Source organism: Calypte anna, chromosome Z, assembly GCF_003957555.1.
Source record: "Calypte anna isolate BGI_N300 chromosome Z, bCalAnn1_v1.p, whole genome shotgun sequence".
Taxonomy (NCBI): domain Eukaryota; kingdom Metazoa; phylum Chordata; class Aves; order Apodiformes; family Trochilidae; genus Calypte; species Calypte anna.
Window position 1 is genome coordinate 13621547 of NC_044274.1, and position 18848 is coordinate 13640394.

Sequence of the window (18848 nt, forward strand, 5' to 3'; positions counted from 1 at the left end):
CTCCATAGCAGGGTCACCTACGGGAGGTCACACAGAAATGTGGAGGGCTTTGAATGTCTCCAAAGAAGGAGACTCTACAACCTCCTTGGGTAGCCCATGAAAAGTGTCATATAACCCTAACAGTGAAAAAATTTTTCCTTATCTTTATATGGAACCACCCATGCTCCAGATTATAACCATTGCCCCTTGTCACCCCTGAGAAAAGTTTAACTATCCTGGCACTCACCCCTGACATATTTATAAACATTGACCACACTCCAGTCATTTGAGCTGTCCCACCATGTCTCTGAAATTGCCACTAGATCATAGCTCCTTGACCTCACATAGATCTCTAACTCCTGTTTATTCCCCATGCTACATGCATTTTTCTACAGGCAGTTCAGGTCAGGAGCTGAGCCTGCCGACCCCACCCTAGGGGAAGGGGAGTCCTGCTCTACATTCAGACTGGGACATTGCAACACTGGTGCAAACCCAGCTACACCCCCTTTATTGCTGATTCCTACCTCGAGTGGGATGGCAGACAGAAGGCCATCCCTAGGCTCATCCTCAGTGATCCTGGCTTTATCCCCCTCCCATTAAAGTCTGGTTTAAAGCCCTCTCAATGAGGGCTGCTAACTCCTGGGAGACAATCTTTTTCCCGCATCGAGATAGATATATCCCATCTTTTGCCAGGAGGCAAAAGTGATGTATATAAAAGTGATGTATGCCAGTGATGTATATGTTGATCATAATAAACTAAATTAATATATAATGATCAATTAAACTAAACCATTTGGTTCACTGCTGTGCTTCAGAAGAAGCAATAAATGTGGGTAATTGAGCAGACTGGCCAGTAAGAAAGGGAAGCCAATTACTGCCTCTTACTGCATAACTAGATCCAGAAGACTAACAACAGTTAACATTAAAATATGTGTATGTCAGATCATAATATGCATAAGATCATTCCAGTTTTGAAATCTTCAGACTGTTGCTTTACACTGTTCACATGGTAACACACTAAAAAAAATCTGGCATTTGCTGCCTTTAGTAGAGGACTACTAGAAGCAGTAATTGTTGTGTTTTTCAATAGGAGAAAAAACACACAGACAACAGCAGCCTCTGCATCAACGGCTTTGTTACTTGTAACTAGAGCAACATTGAATGCTTCAGCAGCTTTTGCATCAAGTAAATCTAACAGGCTCTTCCAAAGTCAGAGTAAATGCCTGAAATTCACTAACACAAAGGCTATCATTCAGTTAAAAAATTAATCTCTAGATTTTTATGCAAGTGATAGTTCTACCTTGCCAGTCCCATTTTATGGCATGAGTTTAAAGTAAACAAGTTTCCAACAAAACCGGTGTGAAAATACATACCTATCACATAGATCTCCATATACGTGAAAGCCTGAAACAGAAACAGCCTTCATTAATAAAAGCCCCAACCTGAACACAAACAAATAATAAGTTAAGCAGCCTGTGGAATAAAATACAAAAATAAAGCATACTGAATGTCTTGACAGTAAAAAGAAATTAATATTGTAAATAGACCTAATGACCTGTGAGAGACTAACAGCTTTATATAGAATCTTCAGAGAACATTAATTCATGGCTCCCTGACTAACGTGGGTAATCTTGCTAGAAAGATGAGGTCACTCTTGCCAGTGTTCTGCCAAGATCAAACTCTACTTACCAGTGCACACCAACTGGAAATGATCAGCTCCAATTAACTATACAGCATGTTATGGAGAATTAACAATTGTCACTTACTTAAAGAAGCTAGACTTACCAACTCCTGGAATTAGAAAATGCAGGTGAAGAGCAGTATGGATGTCTAGGACAGAAGAGCACTATTATCCTTCCTAGGTTAAACTGTACTCTCAAAAATTATAGTTGCAACTTAATATCACCTACACTGTCAAGTAACAAATTTATACTTACAAATTGTATTACTGTATAAAGCTTATGTGGCTGTCTATGCCATCTGAGACTCACTAGTGCTGTATGCAGATATGGGAATTGCCTTTCAACACCTTATAGATAGGTTGCTGCAAATACCAAATGCATGTTGACTGTACAAAGTATGTATCACTTTTAGAAGCCACAATGCAAGCAATACAGGCAATATGCAAACACAGTTAAACACTTTAAGGTTTTTAACACAAGAAATATTTTGCTTGCACAGAGATTTTTCCTCTTTTTAATGCTACTCAAGCCTTCACAATTGTAAAAGTAAATTTACTGTCAGTTTGCAAAATAAGATGATATGTCATAAAATAATGTTTTAGGACATAGGCAGTAGTTACTATATGGCTACATAAATTAATTCATTTTGCTGATGTGGGCTGGATTTAATTGAGGTCTTGCCTCTCTAGAACACCAGAGGATGACAGAGATGATAAAGACAGCTTTGGAAGGAAGCTATGAGTATTCTGTGGCACGGTGCCTATTCGTATTCACATACAATTAGCTAAATAATTACTAATCTGCAGTGATGTGTTTCAGAAACAGACATGAAGTTATTAATTTTATTTCAATAATGGTAAATTTGAGTACAAGTATAATTCACCGTTGAACTGTCTTGAAATCTTAATGATACTACTCTGTCATTTCAACTCCTTACCACTGCATAACCATGAAGCCTCTCTAAATAAGACAATCTAGAAAGACTGACAACTGACTTTCACATAACATAGCACGTAATGGCAGTGAGAAAGTCCTATACTGAGCAGAAAAGATTTACTTATTTGTAAAAGGAAAAAAAAAAGGAAAAATAAACATTAAAGATTATACCAGAAGATGATTTTCGGCCACTGGGAAAGTTAAAAGCAGAGGCTACAGAAGCAGGAGAGTGTACTTCCAATCGTGTATAACCAGTTACTGGATATTCCAAGTTTAAGCCCTTCTTTTCATCATCTCTAATATCTTCAAAAATCATGTCCCTCAAACAATGTTCTGATTCTGTGAAAAAATAATAAATACAATAATTAGTATAGAGCAAGGAAAAAACCCCAAACCATCTGTAATGCAAAAACTATCACTCATATATATTTGTTAGTGGCATATTTAGCTTATCTGACAAATCTAGAGCAACCTGAACCTCTCCCAGTTGTGTCTCCCTATGAAAGGGCACCAGAGCTGTTACGATTTATGTACCAATCCTGTACGAGTGAAAAAAGAAAGATTAAACTATTAGTTGTTCTGTGTGAGGCTAATGAACATCTGAAACATTGTTTTACATGTAAGTAGATAGATAGATAGATAGATAGATAGATAGATAGATGTAAATATAGCCATTATTTGGTTATAACACTTGGGTTTGTATTAACTTTATAAGTATATTAAATATTATTATTAGCATTTTGGTATTAAAGTAAAATGGACCTGAAGCATGTACCCTCAATATGCTCCTTCCTGGCACACTACACTACCTATAAATAAATAGGTACTATACAATCAAGGTTATATAAACATAGCATTCAATACATCAGCTTCAGCAAACAGCTCAGCTGGTACAACCTTTTATTAAAATCAGAAGATGTTAGGACTAAGAAGCCACCAAATATGCATGGAAAAAGATTTCCTTATATACACAAAGAAGGACAAATTTCATATCCTTTTCATATCCTTTTTATACCAGAAAGCAAAGGACTCATAAGCAATGTGTTTTGATTTTATGACATTATAGTAATGCATAATATCTTGTTTAAAAACTTACGCCCAATTCCTGCATTATGGATTTGGAAAAAAAAATCAAAGTATGCAAGTATTTTCTTACATATTTTTATTGAACTGGTACCAATAATATTTCAATTTTCTACCCTTGATTTTATTTCTCTCTCATATATTTTGTTTGTCAATGCATATCTCCATAGCACCTTCTAAGACTGCAATAAACTTCCGCAGTAATTAAAAGTTAGTCAAGTTTAATATTCACTTGCAAGTTTACTATCCTTCTGTGAGCTGAACACATACCATCATCAATGATTCTAGCATCTTCAGAGAGTGAAGGGTGAGCAGCAGTGTCTGAATCAGCAGCCATTTCAAATTCTTCTATTATTTTCAAGAGCTATAAACAAAGCCCAAATACTAAGTAATAATACATTCTTCAAAGTATTTCTGAGACTCATACAGCAGATATTTATGCAAGGTATGCCTTAAATATTATTTTTTTCCTCAGAATCCTATAAAACACAGAGTAGCCTGATTCAAAATAAAGAAAATATTTCAGGAATCAAAGCAGCTCAAGTAGATTAATTCAATCTAAAGACCCTTCCTCTGAGAACAGTTTTACTCCTATTGATCACATTATTTTTACTTTAAGAAAGCTGAAGTTTTCCAATGTATCTTATCTAAAAATTACAGAAATAAAAATATTTCCATATTCTTAATGAGTCAGGAGCTTCCTGAAATTTAAAACTAGAAAGTGGAAATTATAACTAACTGGGATTTTACTGAATGTTACTATTACAAAGAAGAAGCCTCAAAACTGACTTCTGGTACAAAAGAAATTGTTATAAAAGGAATGACCAACTGGTGTGTACTGAAGTAAGGGCAAAAAAGAAAATGGGTTTATATTCAGGATTTGACTAAATATCCAGGAAAAGGTATATGCAGTGAAATGAAACAAAGAATGACTATGTGAGGATTTTTTTCACTACAGGCTTTTAAAAAGCACAGAAACCAGAGAGTGTTAGGGATTGGAAGGGACCTTGAGAGATCATCAAGTACAACCCCCCTGACACAGCAGGACCACCTGGTGTAGGTCACAGAGGAATGTATCCAGGAGGGCTTTGAACGTCTCCAGAGAAGGAGACTCCACAACCTCCCAGGGCAGCCTGTGCCAGTGCTCTGCCACCCTCACAGTGAATCATAGAATCATAGAATAGGCTGGGTTGGAAGGGACCTCAGAGATCATCGAGTCCAACCCTTGAAAAAGCTTTTGGTCCATTTTAAGTCCATCAGCCAAGAGAAGCATCACTAAATGTGAAGAAACTGTAAATTATTTTCACATCTCTCTTAACACATACAAAACAGATATGAAAATAATTCATTCTGAAATGGAAACTTTGTCTATAGCTGAAATGAGTTACAAATTAAACTGTTTCAAATCCAACAGTTAGCAGTCAGAACTCACCAATCTGGAATTTCTGAAATCCTTCTCCATACTTTTTGTTACCTTCTGTAGTGTCTCTAATTGCATATCCATTTCCTGCTGCTTTTTAGAAAAGTATTCTTTGCCAATTACTTTGGATGGAAGCCCTGAAGAAGGGGAAGTTCTGTCGTCTTCAAGTAGTATGTTCCATATTGTACCATCTCTAGCAAAATCTTCCATTTGCACTTGGCATGATATATTTTTCAGATGATCGTCTTGAAATAAGAAAAAACAAGAGTGCACCAACATCACTGATTGACTTGCAAACATTTAAGTGCTGCATGTAATTAGGTACAGCTGTGCTATATCTAATAGTATGCTTTAGGAGGCAGGAACAGTCACAGAAGTCAAATATATAAATGTTTCCCTGTATAAGACTAAAAAAGCAGGAGCTGAATTAGGGAAATGTAAGAGTATTAATAAAGAATATTAAAATAAAACTGTATAGCTGGGGTTCTTTTCTGTTTTAAAACTAAATGGATTACCTTTCTTCTGAAGCACCTCAGGTGGAATTGCATTAGTAACAGAAGCTGCCATGTCATTAAGTTTTGCAGTAGATGGAATTTCAGACTTCTCATCTTGCTGTGCAGTATCTATCTCTTCTTCAGACTCAGGAATAGTGGGCAAATTGTTAAGGATGTTACTGTCTTCAATGTCAGTCACACTGACATATTCATGTTTACTCTAGACAAGAAGATAAATTATTCAGCATGTGGTTTGCATACATTGTTTACAGTACATTATTAAACATTTCATGTGTTTACTTCTTAACACTGCGATTTGAAAGGCTTTTGGTTTTGGAAAAAAAATAACTACAATTTTTCTGCAGTTTTATACAACTGACTGATAACAGTATCACAGAATCAGCCAGATTGGAAAGGACCCCTGAGATCATCAAGTCCACCCCTTGATCCACTACCACTGTGGTTACCAAACCATGGCACTGAGTACCACATTCAGTCTCTTCTTAAAAACCTCCTGGGGATGGAGAATCCACCTCCCTGGGCAGCCCATCCCAATGTCTGATCACCCTAAGACACGAAGAACCCAATTTCATGAGGTAAGACAAGAAATAGACTTAAAATGTATTTTAACTCTCTGTACAATTAACCACTAACCAAATCACGTGCATCTGACAGAAAGGATGGTAAAAGTTCTTCACCCACTGCAGTGGGCAATCTCAGGTTTGGATATGTCTCAGGTGGCAGTATCTCAAGGGTACTAGGTGATTCTATGAGAAAAGAAGAGTCAAAATTATAGTTAGAGTAAAAGCTGTGTAGCTTCAGATAAGCTATTTGAAAATAGGTCTGCATTCTCTAAATGATACTAAAATCTGTGACTAACATTTCCTTGGAAAAAATACATTATGAATTTTAATAGGTTCCTTAAGTGTTTATTTCTAAATAAAAGACACATGAACTATTTTTTCATTTTGGTGATAAATCAGCAGAAAATGAAGCTCAAAGTATTAAAACCCAAGCAATGTGAGGCAGTCTAAATTACTATTAATTTCCAATTCTCTCCTGGACAGTTTAAAAAGAAAAAAAAAAAAAAAGCACAAAACCTCTGCACCTTTAATTGATCCAACTAAACAACATTACTCATCTAGAAAGACCTCTATCTGCAAAGAAGTCATGCAGTGTAGTAAAATAATCCTCCAAATGGAATATCACTGTTGAACTTTATAAGAAAGGAAATATTAACATGCACACTTGATGCCATATGGAAAATATCTGCCTTCTGAATTCTACATAACACAATTTATCAAGAACTTATAAAATGAGGGGAGGGAATCCAAACCAAATTAAATCTTCTTCATCCTGAAATCCAAATTATTTTTGTTCCACAAATTGACCCCAATTTGTTCTATAACTGACCCAAAGATAACTGATTGGGAATAAAAGTGAAAATACTTAAGGGTGGAACATTAGTAGCTTGACATATGGTTCTTAGATAACAGAGCAGATTCAAAGAACAACTGTATAATTAGCTGTGATAACAGCTCGATTTCATGTGGAGCTGTGATCTGTGTTGATGTCCCACCAGTCAATCCATTTGGTCTGTATAACATCAAATCCCCAAGATGAAGCAGCACAAAATTCAAGCTAAAATCAGAAAATGTACCTCCTTATACAAGAATACAAAATCACAGGCACACTGGATCATGAAAAATTCCACATTTCATAAACAGTACTATAATTATTTCACATTTAGTTTCAAGAAGTCAGTTAAATTAGATTCTTCTTATCCACACCCTGCATTAAGCTATTTCATATACAAAAAACTTGTTAAAATTGTAGTATTTTTATATACTTCCCAAACAACAAATTGAGTAGAAAAAGACTGAAGCCACACCTGATTCAGGAACAGACATGATTGACTCTTTTTTTAGAACTTCAGAAATCTCATTTCCAGTATTGATTCCAATATCCCGATATGATATGAGCACTTGATAGGAAAAAAAACCCAAAATGCATGAATTTAAGGAAAGCAGAGACACTGGTAGCATTATCTGAATGAAGAGATCAGCTCAAAATAAAAACAAAGTTGGAGTGGAAGAGGCAGGGAAAAAATTTCAGTCACATGAAATGTTGTCTAAAATGCATTTAGATAAAGTCAAGCTAAGTTAATGGGAGCTTTCAGAAAAATTCACAGCAGAACTAACAGAAAGCATGTGGAGACTCTTACATAACTGCATCAGCAATATTTTAATTATATAATTATTTTAAATAATATTTTGCGATTTATATTCCTGTGTCTTCTGGTTTAATACTTTTTGAATTTTTACCTTGTGTACTTTTAAAAATTTACTACATTTTAGAAACTGACCAAATATCATAATTAGCAAGAGGTAATACTGGTAACAGCAGTTTGCTGTATGTTACACAGATAGAACTTACCAGGATTAGTGTTTGTACTCGCATCTTGAGCTTCCTTTGGTTTCTTTCCTGTAGAAGCCATGTAATGTAGATCTGCTGAAGTAATAATTGCTTCTTTTGGCGTGTCTAAAATGTGATAATACACAACAAGGTGTCTAAAAATAATCCAAGAATTAGCAAACTGTGAATGCAACAATATTAACTCAAAACTAAGGGGAGGGTCCCACAGACTTTTCTTCACATTTCTGACAGATAATTTAACCTTTTTCTAAGAATAATTCATCAATGATTTCAAGAAAATCTTCATACTACCTGTCACATGAACATGCAACTGTACTGAAACTTACAATGCTACAGTGAATTAAAATTGAAGGTCAGCTTGTAAGTGTAATTTTATAATTAAATATTTTATATGCTGTACAGTTAACAAATTTTCCATATTTTCAATGGGGAAAAATATTTATAATATGTATACCATTATTTCTTCATTAAGGTTTCTGCAGAATTTTGCAAGCTAGTGTTTCTCTACAGCCAAACTGCCGAGCATGCATTGCATTTTGTCCTCAGACAGGACTAATTGTGCTGAATTAATGTACCAGAAAGAAGCAAATCTTTCCATAGGCACAGTCTGCTCTTGTGAGACCCAACCTGGAGCACTGCATCCATTTCTGGAGCCCCTATTACAAGAAAGACATGGATGTGCTGGAGTGTGTCCAGAGAAGGGCCACAAGGATGATCAGAGGGCTGGAGCACCTCTCCTATGAGGACAGACTGAGAGAGTTGGGGTTATTCAGTCTGGAGAGGAGACCTTACTGTATCCTCCCTGTATCTGAAGGGAGCTACAAGAAAGCTGGTGAGGGTCTTCTTACAATGTCAGGCATAAGGGGAATGGATTCAAACTAGAGGGGGATAGTTTTAGATTGGAAGGTGGGAAGAAGTTCTTCACCATGAGGGTGGTGAGACTCTGGCACAGGTTGCCCAGAGAGGTGGTGGAAGCCCCACTCCTGGAAGTTTTTAAGGCCAGGCTGGAGAGGGCTCTGAGCAACCTGATCTAGTGGAAGGTGATCCTGCCCATGGCAGGGGGGTTGGAACTACCTGGTCTTAAAGATCCCTTCCAACCCTGAGAATTCTATGATTCTCGGATTCTTCTCTTTGCAATTCAGAAATATTCAGTTTCTTTTAAAAGAGCCTTAAATTTTGTGCAATTAAAATATGCAGGCAAATAAAACTGGAATCTTTTTCAAAATAAACTTATGCATTGCATACATCATTCTTCTGATGAATCACTGGAACAGAAATCCCTGCGATCCTGTGTTACTTGAACTCACTCAACATACTGTTACTTCTTTGTAAAGTCCATAATTTAGAAACATAAATACAAGACTATAAGTGATTTTTAAGACCATTTGAAATCCTTCTATAATTTTCAGGAGAATTATTCTGAATTTACAGATAATTGATAGGAGATCTTATACTTCCCTGCATCTCCCCATATCAAATCCCTACCAAGTGACCGCCTCAAAGAGAGACTGAATATCTCCTGTACACCCTGAAAGGTTTTCCTAATTTTCTGAGGAAAGATTCTATAGGCTACTATGCTGTAATATCCACAGCATTACACAATCTAAGTTATTAACATCTTGATGACTAGAGTTTTCCTTTTACCTCTAAGAAACTTCTGTTCCTCGATTTATTTTACTTAAGCACTGAAAGTACTGAAAAGACTTGTACTTGCCCATTGAATTGAAAAAACCATCCTGAAGGTGAGATGTAGATTTTGCTTTTTGATCCTAATAGAAGAAAAAAAAACTTTAGAAATAGTTCCAATGCCAATGCAAGGCTTTCTAGGTGCTGTTAACTTTGCAATTACTCCTTTTTAATGTACTTCTCTGGTGCTCTTTTTTAATTCTTCTGATTAGCTCCAACTTAGTGGATTTACTGGCTATCTAACATTATTTCCAATATGTACCTAGTGGTGACCTGCAGTAACACAAACTCCTCATTCTTCTTCAAGCATATTATTCCTGCTGCACCACAATTAATATCTCCCAGGCCTGGTCAGGCTCTCCAGCTGCTGTGCTGGACAGGAAAGTCTCAAAGAAGGTATGATACAGATTATAACTAGAGTCTGTTGTGGTGGGAAGTGATTTATCTTTATATGTGGTAGACTTCTACCTTGAAGTCTGGTACTTTCAAGGATATCCTCCAAATACCTTACAAGACAAACAGCTGAAGTGCATAAATCAAAACTCAGCTTTAAGAAGACATTCTCTTCTCAGAGACAGAACTTCTCTTCTTGGCTGAGACAGAACCAAGACCTTGCACTCTCCACTCTCATTTTCATATTGTCATAATCCAGACTCATGAAAAGAGCAATGGCTGAGTTATTTATCCCAGCATTACCACTAGGCTGAACTTTTTTTTTTAATGTAGCATTTTTTAGCATTTGTGTACGTATTTATTTTAAATGTACATAGAGACAAATACCCTATGAAGATAGGCAAGTTCACAATCCAGAGAAAAAACAAAACCAACAACTGAATGCTTTATAAAAATAAATCTCTCACTTACAGGAAATACAAGTGTATTTGCACATGTGTAACGAGATGTGTAATGTAACTAGGCTACAGCCTGGAAGATATCTAACATGACTGTTTAGTTTACATTTTCCTACTACTTTCTTTCCTGTTAATACTGAAATGGAAAAAGGCAAAGAAAAGTCATTTTTCTATACCCCACTTCCTGATTCAGCGTCCTTCATTTTATCATTAATATTGATGATGGCATCATCTGGACAGGACACAGTTGGTTTCTTCTTTTCCTCATTCTCTTTCTGTTTCTTCTTTTCCTCATCCTCTTTCATTTGTTTCATATCACGCCTCTTCTGTCTGTCAACATATTAATTACAAATAATAAAAAAAGCCATATAATAAAAATACTTATCATTGTTTTCTAACAAGTATCCCTAAGCAGAAACATACAATGAAATACAAGTGGAAAAGACAAACAACAACTGTTGCATACAGACCAGTTTAAAGCACTACTTTAAACTGCCTAAAAGAAATATACACAAAACTGCAGTATAAAGTCATAAAAATACTTAACAATCACACCAAAATCTGTTAATTGTCTAATAAGCTATTTGTATCAAATATTACAAACTGACTAATATTCCACATCTATAGTCTTGCCAAACTAATGCCCATGAACATGAATGGCAGGGAGAAGGATCTGGGGAACTACATGCCTGGGAAGATTAAGTAGTTTAAATGTGTCATCTTAAATGTGTTCACATGGCAAGTGCAGGACAGCCAGGGGACCAGGACAGCATGGGTTTAGGAAAGGCAGGTCTTGAGCAACCTTATCTCCTTCTATAACCAGGTGACCTGCCTAGTGGATGACATTCATCCACTAGGGATGAGGGAAAAACTGTGGACATCGTCTGTCTGGACTTCAGTAAAGCCTTTGACATTTCCCACAGCATTGTAGAGGAAAAACTGGTTGCTTAGACAGGTGCACTCTTCGTGGGATAAAAAACAGGCTGGAAAGCTGAGCCCAAAGAGTTGTGGTGAACAGAGTTAAACCCAGCTGAGGACCCACCACCAGCGGTAATCTCCAGGGATCAGTGTTTCATTTCATAAACAGTACATAGCAAGCAGCCAAATAACAATAAGACTTTAAACCCCAGATACTAAAATGAAAATCATTTCCCTTTGAATATACCTCTGATCAGCCTGGTAATAGCAACAACCCTCTTATGCCCTATATACTTCTGCAATGGACATCCTGCCATGTCTTTACCAGTATCTGCTATCTTTGTTTCCTCCAAGAGAACTGCGTCCAAACCCACTTCAACAGAATCATAGAATCATAGCATCATAGAATTGGCTGGGTTGGAAGGGACCTCAGAGATCATCAAGTCCAACCCTTGAACCACCATTGCGGTTGCTAGACCATGGCACTGAGTGCCACATCCAGTCTCTTTTTAAATATCTCCAGGGACGGAGAATCCACTACTTCCCTGGGCAGCCCATTCCAATGCCGGATCACTCTCTCCGTAAAGAAATTCTTTCTAATATCCAACCTAAACTTCCCCTGGCACAACTTAAGACCATGCCCTCTTGTCTTGTTGAAAGTCGTCTGGCAAAAGAGACCAACCCCCACCTGGCTACAACCTCTTTTCAGGTAGTTGTAGACAGCAATGAGGTCTTCCCTGAGCTGCCTCTTCTCCAGGCTGAACAGCCCCAGCTCTCTCAGCCTCTCCTCATAGGGTCTGTGCTTGAGTCCCTTCACCAGCCTGGTTGCCCTCCTTTGGACCTGCTCCAGGACCTCGATATCCTTCCTGAACTGGAGGGCCCAGAACTGGACACAGTACTTGAGGTGTGGCCTCACCAGGGCTCACCTCAGGCCCTGTACTCACAGGGGCAGAATCACTTCCTTGGACCTGCTGGCGACGCTGTTCCTGATCCAGGCCAGGATGCCATTGGCCTTCTTGGCCACCTGGGCACACTGCTGGCTCATGATCAGCTTCCTGTCGATCCAGACTCCCAGGTCCCTTTCTGCCTGGCTGCTCTCAGCCACTCTGTCCCCAGCCTGTAGCATGGGGTTGTTGTGGCCAAAGTGCAGGACCCGGCACTTGGCCATGTTAAACCTCATCCCATTAGAATCAGCCCAACTCTCCAGTCTGTCCAGGTCCCTCTGCAGAGCCCTCCTGCCTTCCAGTTGATCAACACTCCCCCCCAGCTTAGTGTCGTCTGCGAATTTGCTGATGATGGACTCAATCCCCTCATCTAAATCATCAATGAAGATATTGAACAGAACTGGGCCCAACACTGATCCCTGGGGGACACCACTAGTGACTGGCTGCCAACTGGATGCAGCCCCGTTCAGCACCACTCTCTGGGCCCGGCCCTCCAGCCAGTTCTTAACCCAGCACAGGGTGCTCCTGTCCAAGCTGCGGGCTGATAGTTTTTTCAGGAGGATGCTGTGGGAGACAGTGTCAAACGCTTTGCTGAAGTCCAGGTAGACCACATCCACAGCCTTCCCCTCATCCACCAGTCAGGTCACCTGATCATAAAAGGAGATCAGGTTGGTCAGGCATGACCTGCCCTTCCTAAACCCATGCTGGCTGGGTCTGATCCCTTGCCCATCCTGCAGGTGCTGTGTGATTGCACTGAGGATGATCTGTTCCATGACCCTGCCAGGCACTGAGGTCAGGCTGACGGGCCTGTAGCTTCCTGGGTCCTCTTTCCAGCCCTTTTTGTGGATTGGCGTGACATTCGCCAACTTCCAATCATCTGGGATGTCCCCAGTGAGCCAGGACTGTTGGTAGATGATAGAGAGAGGCTTGGCGAGCTCTTCTGCCAGCTCCTTCATTACCCTTGGGTGGATCCCATCTGGTCCCATAGACTTGTGGGGATCCAAGCATCTCAGTAGGTCACTAACTGTGTATTTCAGGATTACAGGGGGGCTGTTTAGATTCATGTCACTTTCTATGAGCTCCAGAAGCCATCCGTCTTCAGGGTAACCTGTCTTTCTGTTGAAAACTGAGGTAAAGAAGATGTTAAATACCTCAGCCTTTTCTTCATCTTTGACAACTATATTCCCACCCGTGTCCAGTAAAGGATGGATGTTTTCCTTGCCCCTTCTTTTGCTGCTGATGTATCTGTAGAAGGACTTTTTGTTATCCTTCACAGAGGTGGCGAGGTTCCGTTCACATTGTGCCTTTGTCTCTCTGATTTTCTTTCGACATGACTTTACAATATTCCTTAATTCCTCCTGAGTAGTTAGCCCTTTTTTCCATAATTGGTAGGCCCTCCTCTTAACCCTAATTTCTTTCAGAGTCTCCCAATTCAGCCAGGCCGGTCGTCTTCCCCGCCGGCTTGCCTTTCGGCACACTGGGACAGCCTGCTCCTGTGCTTTCAAAACTTGTTCCTTGAAGTACGACCATCCCTCCTGTACCCCTCTGTTTTCAAGGTCTGTTTCCCAGGGTATACTCTGAACAAGTCTTCTGAATAGGCCAAAATCTGCCCTCCGGAAGTCCAGCGTAGAGGTCTTATTGACGACCCTCCTTGTATCCCTGAATATTGAAAACTTTATTATTTCATGGTTGCTAAGTCCCAGGCGTCCACCGACCACCACATCTCCCACCAGCTCCTCTCTGTTTGTGAAAAGAAGGTCAAGCGAGGCTCCATCCCTGGTGGGCTCATTTACTAGCTGGAGCAGGAAATTATACACTCCAGGAATCTCCTAGACTGCTTCCTCTCTGTGGTGTGGAGTTCCCATCAGATGTCTGGTAGATTAAAGTCGCCCACAAGAACAAGGGATGACGATTTGGAGACATCCGCCAGCTGCCTGTAGAATAATTCATCATCCTCATCTTCTTGATTGCGTGGTCTGTAACAGACTCCCATCATGATATCAGCCTTGTTGACCTTCCCCTTGATTCTGATCCACAGGCACTCCACCTTATTATTACAGACTTCAATTTCTACACTGTCAAGAGACTCCCTAACATATAGGGCTACCCCTCTGCCTCTCCAACCCTGCCTGTCCCTTCTGAAGAGCCTATAGCCACCCATGGTAGCACTCCAGTCATGGGAGTCATCCCACCATGTTTCCGTGATAGCGATTACATCATAGCTTTCCTGATGCACGATGGCTTCCAGCTCCTCTTGTTTGTTGCCCATGCTGCATGCATTGGTGTACATGCACTTAAGCTGGGCTGCTGGTTTGTCTCGTACCTTGGGTAGACCACCCTTAGGTTCCTTTCTGGAGAGCCCAGTTTCAACCCCATCCCCCTTCAAACCTAGTTTAAAGCCCTCCTTATCAGCCTCTCCAATTTATACGCTAGAGTCCTTTTCCCCTTGTTAGTTAGGTGAAACCCATCTGTGTAGGTAGTACGGAAGTTGTCCTGTGGTCGAAAAACCCAAAGTTCCGCCGGTGGCACCAATCCCTTAGGCACCTATTGATCAGATTAGTTTTCCTAGTTGTCTCCTCATTCAGGTCTTCTATTGCTGGAACCGAGGCGAACACCACCTGTGCTCCTGACCCATCAACTAAACGACCCAGTGCCTTGAAGTACTTTTTAATCACCTTTGTACTTTGTCCAGCAATGTCATCACTGCCAGTCTGGACTACCAACAGTGGATAATAATCTGAGGGCTACAGTAGAAACCTCCACTACTTTCTAAGTCAGAAGGCATGGGTTACTGTGAAGTCTTACAACATGAATACCCACTGAAATTTTTTTGGCTTGCCTTTTCATATTATTCTGCAGATTTCTTAGCTTAAATGGTTCAACATCAGTCTTCAGTAACATAATAGGTTCAGTTTGGTCTTGTCCACAGGAAGTACTGGGCACAGTATGATGCTGGTGACGTTGCTCAAACGCAATGAGGTCTTGAAATGGAATGAGTTTTGGTGCCTGGAAGAGAGAAAGCAGCAAAAATGAAACAATTACACAGAAAACAGAGAGGGACCCCCCCATCAGATTAGATCATATCCAAATCCTACTCTGCCCTGGTGAGACCCCACTTGGGGTACTGCATCCGGCTCTGGAGCCCTCGGCACAGGAAAGACATTGAGCTGATGGAGAGGGTCCAGAGGAGGGACAAAGAAAGGTGATGATAAGGATGGAACATTTCTGCTATGAGTACAGTCTGAGAAAGTTGGGGCTGTTCAGCCTGGAGAAGAGAAGGCTCCAGAGAGACCTAGTTGTAACATTTCAGTACTTAAAGGGGGTCTATAAGAAAGGTGGGGACAGACTTTTAAGGCTTTTTAGCAAGATTTGTTGTGATAGGAGAAGGGCTCATGATTTTAAACTAGAAGAAGGTAGATTTAGATTAGATGTAAGGAAGACATTTTTGACAATGACGTGGTGAAACACTAGAACCATTTCATGAAAAAAGCAGGTCCGGTTTGTATTTCAGTTACACAAACACAATTCCTGTAGGAATAGAGAAAGTGAAAATGTGGTATTTACAGCAGTTGACCAGAATCTTGGCTAATGTGTAGATGAGTGAACTATTTTCTGAAAGTAAATTAAAGATACAAATTTTCTCCACAGAATGTATTTCATTAGTATGTATGTAGTTCAGGTTAAAGGCAGGAACCATGCAATGCTGTCAAGCACTGAAAAAGCAGCTCTTGAGGAAAAATATTTCCATTCTTTCCAACTAAAATGTGCAATCATATGAAAGTCAGAACAACATTTTTCAAAATATCCATTTCTTGACATCCACACTATAATGCTTTCTTACCAAATCTTTTAAGATTTACCCTTTACCTTTTAAGATTTACATGAGTCCTTAAAAAAGCAGATTTCTTACTGCATTCTTTGTGTTTCTGTAAATAATTATAATTATATTTCTGTAAAAACAGACTATTTTTTAACATGTAAGTATTATCCAGTATTCAGTCCCATAGTAATGAATGTGTATAGTTAATCTAATGTTATTAAATGCATTTCCAAGCTTGCAGCCTGCCACATACTGACATGTCAATAAGGAACCTTAGTTTCAGATCCTTCTCGTTGTTGTGCGGAACACTTCCAAAGCCTATGGTCTGGAAACATTAACTTATTTTTAATTAATAAGAAACCAGAAAACTGAAAAAAACCCAACCTAATAAATAAAAATAAATAAATATAAATAAAATATAAATATAAAATATAAATATAAATAAATAATATATTTAATATAAATAAATAATAATAAATAATAAATAATAATAAATTATTTTATTAATTTTATTAATTAATTAATTTTATTTATTAATAAATAATAAAAAATATAAATATAAATATATAAAATATAAATAAAATATAAATAAAAAAAATAAATAAAAATAAATAAAAACAAGAGTACCTCTTTCTTTTGAAGTAAGTTAGCATGGAGTAGTGATATTCCTGTGTGCTGTAGTGTTTCTCTGCAGTTAGTCTCATTTGTAGCAGGCTTAAGAGGTATTAAAGTAGCAGGGACTGGCTGCCTTACAGCTGGTGGAAATATAGGTACTGGGCAAAGCTGCAAGTGCAACAGTGGAATACCAGCCAGGTTCTGAGTGATCAGGGATTTGTCCATATTCACATTTGCAGGGAACTGCTGCCGAGATGAAACTTCTTGCTGATCTTCATACTGATCTAGATTCAGATGTTTAGGAGGTCCCTTGTGATCTGTTTCTGCCCATGTTTTCTCTTCCTCATGCATTTTCCTCGGGATTTCAGGGTCATATCTACTTGTGTTCGAATCTTCTTTTGACTTACTCTTTCTTGGTGTGTATGGTGACTGATGGTTCCATAAGGAATCTGATGAACTCCAAGCAACTCGTGGTACCAGGGGTGGTCTATCAAAAGCTGATGACATTTCTACTGGGTGTAAAAATGCCGGTTTGACATGATAACCTGATTCAAGTTTGAGCAAAGGAAACCCATTTGAATACTTCGTGGTTTTCTCAATAGAGATAAGCTTTGGTATTTTCTGGATGTTTGAGGAAGGAGCTAGGAGATTAAGTGGTTTAGTAGGTGCTGAAGAAGGCAAATCTTGAGGTGGAGGCATAAATACTGTTTCTTTGCTGTGGCTTTCCAATTCGCTTAAAGAAATGTTTATGTCTAGATCGCTCTAAATCAGAGAAGAAAATAAAATGGCATTAAGAAATACACAATTGTTGTGGTTGGAAAAGACCTTTAAGATGATAAAGTCAAACCATTAACCTAACACTGCCAGCTTCAGCACTGAACCATGGTCCTAAGCACCATCTCTACACATCTTCTAAATACCTCCAGGGATGGTGACTCAACCTCCTCCCTGGGCAGCCTGTTCCAATGCTTGACAACCCTTTCAGTGAAGAAATTTATCTCATATCCAATCTAAAACCTCCCCTGGCACAACCTGAGCAGGTCACTAGCCATTTCACCTTGGTTATGGGGGTTCCATTCTTCTCCCTTCACCAGTCTTCCAGCTCAGAGACCTGGGTTCACTGAGAATAACTGATCTTACTGCTAAAGACTGAGGCAAAGAACACATTAATTACGTCAAACTTTGTCTCATCCTTTTCTATATTTCCCCTCCCATCCAACAAAGGATGGAGATTTTACCTAGCCCTCCTTCTGTTGCTTATGTATAGAAACATTTTTATTGTCTTTTATGGCAGCAGCCAGATTAAATTCTGGTTGGGCTTTGTCTCTTCTCATTTTCTCCCTATTCTCATTTTCTCCTACACAGACTATCAGCCCCTTTTTAGTCCCCCTGAGTGGTGCTTGCCCGTTCCTCCAAAAGCCCATAAATCTACAAGTACCTTGAAACAGCAACCATGCCCTAAATAGGCACAAAAGCAGTGTATTTTTTGTCTACTGCAATCACTACAAAAACATATCCTACTTTAATAGAACATAGCAATCAGATATACAGAACAGCCTTCATAAATGGCACTTTGATAATACCTACTTTTATATGGCCACTGCTGCTTTCGTCTCTTGAACTATTCCTTGGCTTAAGATCGGTGATCTTTTGACCACGTCTTCTTTTATCTTCTTGAGTGGGTAGTTGTGTTTTTGGAGAGCCATTAACTTTGGCAGTGTGTGCAGGCTGGCTTCCTTCCAGGTGAGCACATTGATGGTGTTGCAAAATTTGTTGCACATTTGGCAAGTTGGCAAAGGATGACTGCATTATTTGCATTAAACTCATGAAGTTGATTTGTTGTAGCTGGATACACACATAAAAACTTAACACAGTAAACAACTTAATAGGAATATTAGCAAAAATTGTATGTCTAGGCTATGTTGTAAATGTTCATTATCTTGTTAATATAGGTGACAAAATAATATTCCCAAGTTTCAACATT

The 18848-nt window shown here is 38.9% G+C and overlaps 1 protein-coding gene across 1 annotated transcript in view; it reads right to left on the reverse strand.

Annotated features, from left to right (window-relative positions):
• Nucleotides 1–18848, reverse strand: part of CPLANE1 (ciliogenesis and planar polarity effector 1) — a 61440-nt gene that overhangs the window by 10199 nt on the left and 32393 nt on the right. Inside the window, exons 33-44 of the mRNA XM_030468023.1 lie at nt 18448–18709; nt 16877–17616; nt 15269–15435; nt 10744–10897; nt 9745–9799; nt 8031–8135; nt 7486–7578; nt 6249–6361; nt 5616–5814; nt 5113–5345; nt 3951–4044; nt 1353–1383 (exon numbers count right to left, since the gene is read on the reverse strand). Coding sequence (XP_030323883.1) covers nt 1353–1383; nt 3951–4044; nt 5113–5345; nt 5616–5814; nt 6249–6361; nt 7486–7578; nt 8031–8135; nt 9745–9799; nt 10744–10897; nt 15269–15435; nt 16877–17616; nt 18448–18709 — 2246 coding nt within the window. The remainder of the gene's footprint in view (nt 1–1352; nt 1384–3950; nt 4045–5112; nt 5346–5615; nt 5815–6248; nt 6362–7485; nt 7579–8030; nt 8136–9744; nt 9800–10743; nt 10898–15268; nt 15436–16876; nt 17617–18447; nt 18710–18848) is intronic.